This window comes from Gobius niger, assembly GCF_951799975.1.
Source record: "Gobius niger genome assembly, chromosome: 10".
NCBI classification, from domain to species: domain Eukaryota; kingdom Metazoa; phylum Chordata; class Actinopteri; order Gobiiformes; family Gobiidae; genus Gobius; species Gobius niger.
The window spans coordinates 28,322,003-28,334,832 of NC_136861.1; the positions used below are offsets into that span (position 1 = coordinate 28,322,003).

Consider the following 12,830-nt stretch of genomic DNA (forward strand, 5'->3'; position numbering starts at 1 on the left):
CAGAGGTTCTTAAAGAGACAGAGGCCTATTTCAAGACATTCACTACAGCCATTTTGAGAGAGCAATTTTATACAAGGCAGTTATTCTAATTTGCTGCATTTACAGACCAACAGAAGGTTTCGTCATCATTGTAGTGTACTACAGACTGGTGCTATGTGATCGAAAAAAGCATAATACCCCCTCTTTAATAAAAACTGTCATTGCTCACCAGGAAGCTACGTTAGCTACATGCTACATATCCCAACGTTAGCCAAGAGTGCCGTATTTCGCTTTTACTGAACAATCTCCCGTGAAAAGCCATCCATATGTATTCGATTTTTATTTGGACTTTATTGGTGTGTGATAAAAACATTTATAGTGCGCCAGAAGACTTAAAAATTGTGATTCCCGAAACATACTCCCTTCCCCCTCGAGTAGGCCGCGCCCCCTTCTATGACGCACTGCCGTCTGTATCTATAAATGGGAAAGGCGCTTGACGAGTGGAAGAATCCTGTGTGTTTCTTAGAGCGCCCTCCGCTGGCAGCAGGGGAAATTAACAACAAGTAAACACAAGACACCAATTTTAGCCGATAGCAGGCTAACAAATTGATAGCACTGTGAAAAATGCAGTTTGAAAATGACACCTTCTGAAATCTATCTATTATGCAAAAAATGTATCAAAGAAATACAGGTCGGGCGCTTTAACAAGAAAGAAGATAAAAATAAGAAGAAATTAATCAGGACTACTCAGAAGGGCCGGCTGGATTAATTATTTAGCTTGGTCAGATTCCTCATTTTGACCTTGACCAGGAACTGGAGGATTTGAGAAGTTTCCAGGAATTTGGGAAAAGACTGAAATAAGTTCTGCTAACCTAATACAAAAATCACATGCATTTTATAACATAATCATAGTGGTCCAAACTAAAGCTAGTTCTGACGTTGTATCCGTTGAACCATGCTGGAACAGTCATTTACTTCTGCGTGGACAACATTGCGTATGATATAACTTCACATTTTAGTTGGACACAGTGACTTTGTTTCTTTGGTCCCTTTGTTCCGCCCTCTGCCTCTGTCGCTAATGTGTGTTTGTGTGTTTGACTGTGTCCGTCTGTTGTGCCGTGCCTCCATCTTCTCAAGGTCAAACTCCTCAGTTCACTGACACTGTGTCTCTGGGGGCTGCCTATTACACACACTGTAATGCATGGGGTTACAGATGCGACTGAGGCTAGAGGAGGCACAGACAGACTACAACAATCCATACCTGAAACGAAACACGACTTTGATCATCTCTGTTGGGAAAGGCCTATGCTAAACTCATTTTGACAGTTTTGAAAATACAAGATATTATGAAACCAATGATTCTCAACTGGTATGGCTTTGGGACTCAGCATTCGGATGACCAACTGCCACTCAAACAAGAACATTTAATGAAACCATACTTTGTTGTTTGAATCTGTTCAATCATTTTCTTTCCCACAGTTTTTTGGATATGATATCTATGATATTGGATATCTTGGCCAGGACACTCTTGAAAAAGAGATTTTTAATCTCAATGAGTTTTATCCTGGATAAATAAAGGACAAATAAAAAACATATATATATAATATATAATATATATAATATATATATATATATATTTAAGCGTCAAAAAACATTACACCAGCCGAGTGTTTTTGTACTTTTTTTCAGCAGACAAATGCTAAGAGTAATGTTCCCTTGCAACCCCCGTAAGATACTTCCGCGAAACATTGAAGATGCTTCCGCGAAACACTGAAGATACTTCCGCGAAACATTGAAGATACTTCCACAAAAGACTGAAGATACTTCCGCGAAAAATTGAAGATGCTTCCGCGAAACACTGAAGATACTTCCACGAAAAATTGAAGATACTTCCGCGAAACTCTGAAGATACTTCTGCGAAACATTGAAGATACTTCCGTGAAACACTGAAGATACTTCCGCAAAACACTGAAGATACTTCCGCAAAACACTGAAGATACTTCCGCGAAACACTGAAGATACTTCCGCAAAACACTGAAGATACTTCCGTGAAACACTGAAGATACTTCCGCAAAACATTGAAGATACTTCCGCGAAACACTGAAGATACTTCCGCGAAACACTGAAGATACTTCAATACTTCCGCGAAACACTGAAGATACTTCCGCGAAACACTGAAGACACTTCTGCAAAACACTGAAGGTACTTCTGCAAAACATTGAAGATACTTCCGCGAAACACTGAAGATACTTCCGCGAAACACTGAAGGTACTTCTGCGAGACATTGAAGATACTTCCGCGAAACATTGAAGATACTTCCGCGAAACACTGAAGATACTTCGCGAAACAGTGAAGTTACTTCCGCGAAACACTGAAGATACTTCCGCGAAACACTGAAGATACTTCCGCGAAACACTGAAGATACTTCCACGAAACACTGAAGATACTTCGATACTTCCGCGAAACACTGAAGATACTTCCGCGAAACACTGAAGACACTTCTGCAAAACACTGAAGATACTTTTGCAAAACGCTGAAGATACTTTTGCAAAACACTGAAGATACTTTTGCAAAACACTGACGATACTTTTACAAAACACTTCCGTGACCCACCAGTTGAAAACCACTGATCTAAACTTTAAAATCTTTTCAGGAAGAATTACACTAGCTTATATGCTAAAACATTAGGACTTGATCAATAAGGAACATTAGAGCCCTATTCTGATGCTCAGGGATTTGGAGATGCTATGTCAGCTGATAAGATTAAAGATTCATTTTGTTGTAAAAATTAGCTATAGTAAAAAAAAAAAATAGTTCAAACATTTAATACAACGTGAATGTCTAAATTTGACCATTAAGTTTAAGATTCTACACAAAGATTGTAGACATAGGCGCTAATTTATGTTTTCCCAGTGACTGCTCAGTCGAAAGTAAAGCGACCCACCGAACCGTCGACCCCCTGACTCCACATCTCCCTTTGGACATTTCAAACAAACTAGATTATGGCTTTGAGTTAGCATCAACTCTAGAACAAGGATTCCACTGTCTTTCCTGCAATATAACAAACTAAAGAGGAAGATTGAATCCTATCTCACCGGACGTAGGGATGCAAGAGTCTATCGGACGGCTAGATTCCCCTGTCCCTGTGCCAAGTGTGTAAATGAGTGTCCTACTGGTCGGCCACACACATCGGCGTAAACACGTGTGGAGCGGTGGAGTGCCAGAGAGCGCCTGCCAACTGCTAACAGCTCTCCCCGAGTGGCCCCAACACTTAGCACATTTACATACGCTTTCGCACGGACACTCGGGCTGCACCATATGAGAAAAATATGGCAATATGTGACAACTATCATGTTAAGCCACTTATTTATTATTGAGACTGTGCAAAAAGTCTAAACATAACAAGGTCAATTGCAAGACAAATCTTAATTCGAAGTGGGTTCAGAAAACATTTATATCCTTCTATTTACTCCTTTGTTTGTTTGATTGAGTCTGACACTGAAAAAGTCATGTATTTGTCTTATACTTAAAAACAAATCTTGAATCTTTCCGCTACCATTACCACAAACCTTTAATTAACTAATTTTAACCTTCAATGTTCACAAAAAATCGCACAACTATGATTTGATATATTTTATTTGACCGTTATGCGGCCAGGAAAGCTCCACCGAGACATATACTGTGCAGCCAATACATACCTCAAATTTCTGCCGGAACTCCTCGTTGGCCTCTTCCCCTTCTGGAGCCACGGGGACGTTGAAATACTCGCCTTCTTCCTGGGACAGCAGCTTGAACCTGCAGAGACGCACGATATTCACTGTTTAATCAATGGGCTGCGAGCTCATACAGTTAAACTCAGGCCATTAGCTCCATAAAGGCGGCAGTTACAGCAACAATTTCCAGTCATAAAGAGTAAGCATTATCAACTAATGTACTCCTCTTAGGGGTGAGACGGTCCGACTTGGCAGAGATGGGCCAAAATCTCCTGCAGAGGAGCTCCCCCTTTTGCATAATCAATATCGTACGCGGCAGTTTGTATTCATATAAACTTCATACCACTGGGGGCCATCGACGGAAAAGGCTGTGTTGGCAAACCATAAAATCAAAGACATTTACTCTTAAGAATTTTTATTTGAAGGATGAAACATTGTTCAGCTTCTGTTGTCTTTATAGGCTTAGGTTTAGTGCTCTCTTTCTAGATCTAGACGTTAGAGCTGTCATTGTTGCAGCCTTGGCGTTTTTTTTCAGTTTGACGATCGGTTTATTGAAACTGAGGTATCGCGGCTGATCTTCATGGTAACGCAGGATAGTCACCACAATATTACAGGGGAAAAACAGACAGCTTCCCATGGACTTGTTGACATGACAGGTGAAAATTATGACTTACGACCTCAGAGCGTTCCAGCTGAATAAACTCGTATGTAAACAAACCGGCTAATGCTGCAACAGAAGCTAATAAGATGCTAATATTTCTTTACACCAGATAAGATTAAAAAATGCTAAATAATATTGCAGGCTGTGATCAAAGTTTTGTCACTGGCTGCACTTCTCCTCTGAGCGCCACCATTACTGTCTTCATCTTGTATCTGAACTCAGACCACTCTGATCATCTCTGAGTTTACATGCTGTAATTACCAGTTCCAGCAGTGTTCCAAGTAGGGCTGTTCGATATTGACCAGAACTAGAATCTCAATATTTTTGGAGACTTTCTCAATAACGATGATGAAGTAATATTTTGGCAAATCATCAAAAAAATGTGCTGCAAACATCTTAATTTACATCGCTTGCCCTGAATTACAAAAGGACAGAAAAAATACTTTCAACTTGTTTTCCTAATTCATATATATATTTTTTTTACTTTTAACAATTTCTTCCACTTTTTCCCCTGTTTTTCTCCAGTTTTTCCCATTTCCCCCCAATTTCTTCCACGTTTTCCTCTATTATTCCCCAATTTTCCACATTCCTCCTGTTGGCATTGGAGATAACCTCAATATTGTAAATTTGCATATCTTCCAAACAGCAATGTCGAGTTTCTTGTAGACGATATATCGCCCACCACTAGTAGTTCCAAGGCATTTTTCCAAGTCGGAGGTTGGAAATTTACCAGGTGCCAGTTAAAGAAAGCGGAAACTGATCAATATCGATCCCTAAAAGTACAAAATGAAACAATCAAACCAATTGCCTTTTTGCGAACGGCACTTCCATGTGAACAGAAAGTTTAAAAGCATTTGCACGGTATCTATCAGTCGCCAGAAGACCTTTTTCATTGCATTATGTAAGACACGCCAGCTCACCACAGTTGCAAATCATTCGTTAGCATTTTGAGCAACTTAATAATAGCTGTGTTTATGCTTAAGATGCGGCTGTATTTTGAGCAACACATCCTGTGGTTGTAAAACTTGCTGTTGTGTCTCTGTGACAGTAAAAAAGTGAGAAAGGCAGGATAGATGAGTAATTGGTAGCTTTTCAGGTTCAGCTTGACATTATTTACATTATTTACAGTATCCAAATTGGCAGCGGGAGCTGTTTTTGTCACGTGGCTCACAGTAATGGGCTCTATGAACACAAAACACAAAAAGAAGTCAGTTGCATTACTACATTAGCCATACTAAGCTAATGTATGGATACTAAGCCATATCCCATAGTTTGATGGGATAATGACTGTGGTAAGTAATTCATCAACATCCCAGTATAAAGGCAGTTTAATGAAGAATAGTTGTAAATAAAAATGCTACATTTATGTCCAAAAGATTAAAAATAGAACTGTCACATAACCAGAGACGAGATGCAGCAGAAATCAAACAGTGTCTGATATTCTGGCATACTCAGAATGAGCCATCCTCTCGCTGCAACTAATCTCTATCAAAAATGCAATCAATAAAAAAACAACACCGGAGCAAAGAGTAAGCGTGACCAGCCATGAGCATTTGATTCCTTTCTCTTTTTAGCCAAAGAAAACATTGCTAGAAAACGGAGCTAACCTATTATTTGCACTTTAATAGCAATTGTGACATGAGTAATTACTCATAATTGCAAAGTCAATCAAAAGGTTTACTAGCCTTTGCACGAGATACCCTACAACTACTTTATATAAATTCTCCCTTTCAGTATTTTGGGGGGATAAAGTTTGAGTTCATAATGGCCTCCCTCCACCCCAGACACTGGCATCTCATTAAAAGCCTTGACAGGGCGGCGTCAGCAAAAAGACAGCAAGAAGGGGAGATAGGACAATGTGCTTTCTGAAGAGAGAGAAGAAGATGAGGAGAGCAGAGATAAAGAAGTGCAGATAAAACACCATGACGTACATTTGCTTTGGCATCAAATCTCAAATGTTTCTCGGAGCAGTAATGAACAAGGTCACCTCCAGCCTCCTCCTGCTATTGTTTTTCCACTTCGCATTCAGGACAGAACTTCACTGGCCACTGCGCTGACTCCATTTCACCCAATTAGTTGTTTTTTTTTTTCCCCTTTTTTTTTTTGCAACTCATACATTTTTTTCTTCCTCCCACATCATGTTGGATTTCTTTATAGGCCTGCCAAACACACCGACACAGAGAGGTACACTGTAAGCGATTTGCTACCATGCCATTGGCTCAAAATGAAAGCTCATATTAACTGTTTTATCATGTGTCAATTCAACTGCTGCCCACAGAGGAAGCTCCGGGCCAATTCAAAATTCTGACTCGCCCAGCTTCTCACGCCTTGCTATCTTTTCCATACAAACACATTGTAAATGTAATTGCTTAATGCTAACAAAAGTAATCAAATAATTTTCTATGTATCTTTATTTGTCACCATAGATCTACATTGTAAACGACGCGACATTTGCAACGGAAAAACAGACCAAGTGCGCTGCTGTGTGTCTAAATGTAGCGCATTTTGCTCCAGCACAAACCAGGAAGTCAGAGGCTAAAACTAGCACTGCGTTAGCATTAGCAGTTCGCCCTGTTCACGTCTCGACTCAGTCTCACTATGAACTCTGACTAAAACGCATTTCTAAATAACTCAAGTGAACAGCTGGGATGTGCGGAAGGATCTGTGAAAGAAAGAAACGCATTAAAGGGGCTAGATGTAAGTTGGTCATTGTATACTCACTACTGCCACCTCAGGTCTTACGCGTAACTGCAGCTTCTATATTAAAGGGATATTTCAGGATTTTTGACATAGGGCCTCATTTCCTAGTTATCCAGAGTGTTGCTGGTACCTGGAGATATTTTTTTTGTAATTCATGCAGTTCTTACGTTTGAAGAGGTTTGTGGCGCTAGGCTAATGCAAGGCTAGCACATTTCTACGATGTCAGCTAGCCTGCATTAAAAACAGTCTTACACACACACTCCCAAGTGCACCTGAGGCAAATCACTTATAACGCCAGACTAACGATATACTGTATCGATAGAATAATTGATGAAAATACATAAACATTATTAAACTCTGTATAGTCCCTTTAAGGCAACAGATGAGAGATTTCTACTCAACTACCTCCTCCGACTTTCACGGTTTGATTCGGGAAGTACAGCTTCAAACATAAGACCTCATCTACCATCCTATGGCTAAAGCTCGTGCTAATGTCAACAACTGTCCACATTGTAAAGGGCTCTGGTGAACCCGGGTTGCCACGTGTGCTGTTTTATTCTCACCATCCGTCCACTCCTTGCTTGTGAAGCTCTGAGATGCCAAACGACAGTGATCCCATGAAGTCGTTGCGGCTGGTCAGGTCCCAGTCCCACACCTCCACAGACAGCCGCCGGTCCTTGTCGACCTCTTTAAGGTGGCTGATGGACACAAAAAGAGAGAAATCTCTGTAAATAGCATGAACGCTGATAATTATAGTCTAAAACATACTGCCATTGAGCTTATAGTACAGTACGTATGGGGCACTACAATAAATGTAAAATATGACGCTAATGTAAAGATATTGCGATGTTGTTCCATTGTTTTACTGTGAATAATTTGGATACAGTAAGTTTAATTGCATCTGGGGAAAAAAAAGTGGATGTGCTATTTCATTTTAGGCTCTAAAACAAAAACATGTGAGAGTAGTGGCTTGTGACGTGGATGTTGACTACTTAATCATTTTTAACATTATACATTATACTACAGCCACAAAAGTGTATAGGGAATCAGTTTGTACAGAACAGCAGCAGAATAAAGAAATGCCAAAAAACAAAGCAAAATGTCTGTTAAATCCTACAGCCCTTCTATTCATTGCCTCAAAACCTCATAGTTGCCATATAAGTTTGTAAGCGCCATTACATGTTTTATTCGCAGTAATCAAATAGCCCTCCCGTCGTCATAAGGCTCAAGTTCAAACTGCGCTTTTAATATCAACCGGTTGTTATGGAAACATTGTTTTTAGAGAAACCGAGGAGGCGGCAAACACTGGTGTGTGCGTCACGTCTTTAAAAAGTTTTCAGTTTCTTCAGAAAAGAACACAAAGCAGTAATTTTAAGAGTGGAATCCTTTAGTGCAAAATGAGAAAAGCTAAAAGATGCATTTGACTGAACATTTCCTTTTTGGGGCTTAATGACGTCATCAGTTTACACACTGTGGAACATTCCAGGTTATGTGTTGCTACGTCAGAGGAAGAACTAAACTGTGATGAATAAATGACTGTATTTAAAGGTACATAATGAAACGTTTTATGTGAAACAAACAACAAAATAAAAAACCCTTGACATTGGCATTTTAGTGACCCAGCAGCTGCATGGGAGGTTAGCATGCTGCCTTTGCTTTCCATCACGGTGGCCTCTATGATGATCCAGGTCAATTGTTTTAGGTTACAAGTAGGTTACTAGTATGTCTTCTTGCCTGTTCCTACGAATGCGTACTTCTGTCCCCATACCAATGAATGATGAAGCCAGGCCCTAGATTTAAGTAAGTCGAGGTACGACATGTCCATTTCAAGGTATTTATAGAATAACCGTAGTTTCTCCATCATGAACATATTGTCCGACACCACATCAAGCAGGTACGTAACTGAATATGTCTCAGCATTAAGCTCAGAGGCCACTTTTATACACAAATTCTTATCATAAAGGGGCTAGATGCAAGTTGGCTATTTTATACTCACTACTGCCACCTCAGGTCATACTTGTAACTGCACCTTCTATATTAAGCTTGTGCATGATGGCACTTCGGATCACCTTTTTGAGTGACAGAGCAGGATTTTAGAGGCAGTTGTGGTGAATATGTTTGGGCTCATTCTACACTTTAGGACATTGTTGAAACATGTAGAGGGAGGAAAATACTTAATTTTAACATTTTTAGACTCCGTATAGTCCCTTTAAGTAAAACCTAAAAAGGTCTGTGCATCTAAATGTGGCCGATAGGTTGACAACAGCTGAAACATCTAGATCTTTCATAGTTTGGGATGTCTGATGGCTTTAGAAAAAAAACACATCCAGCAGGCTAACAAATGCTGAAAAGTTTCCCAGACTATCTGGCTTGCTAACTGTCCGCATACATTAGGATTGAACGCCTCTCCTTTTTATTTCTACGGGCTTTCTCTGCTGATGGAACCATCTCTACGGATGGAACGTATGTGTAACCATGGAGATAGTTCCATCAGCAGAGAAAAAATGAATCCCATCAAAGTCATGTTTTATTTTTAACGTAGTTGTTGGGATTTTCTGTGTTTATATGTTTGCAATAGAGCCCTGCTCCAAGTCTAGTCTTAGTTCTAGTAAAACCTTGTTCAGTCATGGGTATAGGTATAGGTATAAGGTATAGTAGTCCTAGTAAGATAGTACTACTGTCTGCAAAACGTTTAGGAACAGTATGGTAATAGTAAGCAATATATACAAAAAATGCCGGCTTCTTCATATACTGTGTAGTGTCTCTGATTTTCCTCCTTCTGTGATTATCTGATGTTGCTTAATGCAAATCTCCATCTTCCCCCCCATGCAAAGACTATAATGTGGCTTATTAAGTGTGTAAATGCTGCCAAGAGCAGGAAACAAGCCCAAAAGCAAGGTTTGGAGAATATATATATATAAGGAGGCAGATGTTTTTATCGAAGTGCCAGAGGTTACACATGCGTGGAAATCCAGGCATAATGTGAAGAGTGAGGGAGGGAGCGAGAGCAAGGCAGCCGAGATAAAAGAAGCGCAGATACGGGGAGAGGATGAAGGAGAAGGCGAGAAAAGAAAGAGGGAGAGAGAGAATGGGTATTTAATTATTAACACAACACAAATCGACTAAAGGCGGTGTGAAAAACGGCTTACAATTTAAAGGTCTCATTCCAGGTGGGGTTGAGGCAGCACTTGACGGTCTTGGTCTTCTGCTTGGTCTCGTTGCGTGGGTCCGGGATGAGTTTGAGCTTGACGTAAGGGTCTGACAGGCCGTTGGGATCCATGGGGACCAGATTCCTGCCCTCTTTGACTGGAGAAAGAGGGAAAAGGGATTACATTTAAGAAAAAAAAAATCTTCTTAAGTGAAAGTGTAAGCATTTTCCTGGTAATAATATGGTGTCAGAGCTGCAAAAGGCATGTTCTTTCTTATTCTGTAAAACCATGTAATTTTACAACCTATTAACATGCTGAAAAGAAAAGTGCAACCACATCGGGGTATATTTTAGACCTTGTACATAATACACTGCATGACCAAAAATAAAGTCGCCATCTGGATATAACTAAGTTATGATCTGGGGATGCTGCAGTTGGTCAAGTCTAGGTTCAGCAACACTATGTGCCCAAAGAATCAGATCAGCTGACGACCTTCTTCATCCCTAATGACAGATGACAATGACAGGATTCACATCGTAAAAGAGTGGTTCAGGGAGCATCAGACATGATCTTCACACATAAATGTGGCCACCACAGAGTAGGGCTGACGACATGGACAAAATTTCGATATTCATGCTAGATATCTCGATATCGATATGATACGATATAACTATGGGTTAGGTGAAAACTAAGCATTTTTCAGAAAAAGAAAATCATTGTAGCATCCAGTCAATTTAAGAAGGCCAGAACTGGTGGTGAAATGACTTTTAATTGCCGTCCTTTGTCATCAACCAACGTAAGAGCTTTGTAAAACAAATAAAACCATACGTTACCATTACATTTCAACCGTAATACAGCTTATTACATTAGTTGCAATCTGTTAGCATTTCCAAAATTACAATAGACTTTTCAATTTGCTCAAAAAAATATTTCTCTAAATTTACAAACCTTGTTCCCAATTGACTGAAGCTAAATCTTGTATTTTTAATTGCTTTTTCCGTAGTTTTTCCATTTATACTGGGAACCTTTTTCAGAGTAGTTACCATAACAATAAACCTTATGCCATGGCTATAATGAAAATAGTGCAAAACTACTTTGTTGGTCTTTACAATCATAATACAAAAGAGTGCAGTTTCAGTGATGAGAATCCTTCTCATTTATATCTTGCTTTTTCGATTTTAATATTTTGAATGTTCATATCTTGATATCAATACGATAACGATATATCTTTCTTTTGCAATATTGATATCTTGAATGTTCATATCTCGATATCAATACGATAACGATATATCTTTCAGCCCTACCAGAGTCCAGATCTTAACCCCATTGAGAATCTTTGGGATGTGCAGGAGGAGACTTTGCCCAGTGGTCACACTCTCCCATCATCAATACTTGATGATAATGCAGCACTGTGTCTTATTTGTACAATGCCACAGTGAAAGCTGCTGTAATCACAGCTAAAAGCGGTCCCACCAAATATTAGTGAATAGAATACCCTAATTTTGTTCAAGGTTCAGGTTAACTTTATTTAGGTAGAATTGGTTTGTAATTGAGAGTTAGCTTGAATTATAGCTACAATTCATAAAACAAACCACGGTGCAAAGAACAAGACAATTATAAAACCATATAAAATCCTTATTAGAGTGTGCCCGAGGTTCTGACCAGAAAATGAGGACCACCGATGGGTCAACCACACAATGCACATGCGCCCTGCAAGAAATGCCTAAACTCTACACAGAAAGGAGGCAGTTCAAAAACGGTGATGAAATGATTAGAACAGGCGGATTACTCTCACACATATGAAAACGCACACATTACAAGTAGGCTATAACAAGGATAATAGTAAATCACAGTTGAACGTTGAAAAAAGTCAGCTTGGTGTATGTTGTAGACATTTCAAAGGAGAACACAGAACCTTTTTAATAACACAATTTCCAATCTATTCCATAGGGCACTCATATTGGGGGGGACCCTTCCTACCCGCTTTGTTGCTGAAAATGCTAATTAAAAACCACAATGCTATTCTCTGCTGACGGTTTGACCTTCACACTAAATTGCCACTGACTGCTTGTAAAGTAAAAAAAAAAAAAAAAAAAAAAAAAACCCGCTAAAGAATTAACAACAAACTATATAATTATTATTGCAAATCGACCTACACAGTTAACCCTTTGCCGCGGTGCAGGGGCGGCTGCCACTTGTGTCCGTAATGACCATGTAGACAGATGAAGGTTGCCAGTTCCGACACTAATCTCTCTTTTGTGGCCGCCTGTAATTGTATTCCGGTGGCGTCAAATCCCCTGTGATTGCATTGGGGGGGGGGGGGGGGGGGGTGCGTAAATGGTGTGCGTATGTGTGCAATTATGGCGGCTGGTCAAGTTGCGGGGTCACATTCAATTACCAGAGGCGGGGTTGTTCGGTTTGTTGGTGAAGGGGCTGCGGGGAGAAATGCTAAAGACGATGCACGCGGAGAATAATTGAATAAGAAACAACACGGGGGCAACGCGGCAGATGTTATTGTGTTATTGAAAGTGTAATGAAGATATTTCTAAGACAAGGGGGCGTGATCGCTATAGAGGACAACAATGGACGAAGAGGGCGAGGTTGCGCGCCGGCGGTGGGTTCATGAGA

General features: G+C 39.9%; 1 protein-coding gene across 2 annotated transcripts in view; it reads right to left on the bottom strand.

The window, feature by feature from the left end:
• Window positions 1-12,830, bottom strand: part of prkcbb (protein kinase C, beta b) — a 117,054-nt gene that overhangs the window by 46,543 nt on the left and 57,681 nt on the right. For both annotated transcript variants that reach the window (XM_079564013.1, XM_079564012.1), the window contains exons 6-8: window positions 10,203-10,359; window positions 7,617-7,751; window positions 3,678-3,774 (exon numbers count right to left, since the gene is read on the bottom strand). In XM_079564013.1, coding sequence (XP_079420139.1) covers window positions 3,678-3,774; window positions 7,617-7,751; window positions 10,203-10,359 — 389 coding nt within the window. The remainder of the gene's footprint in view (window positions 1-3,677; window positions 3,775-7,616; window positions 7,752-10,202; window positions 10,360-12,830) is intronic.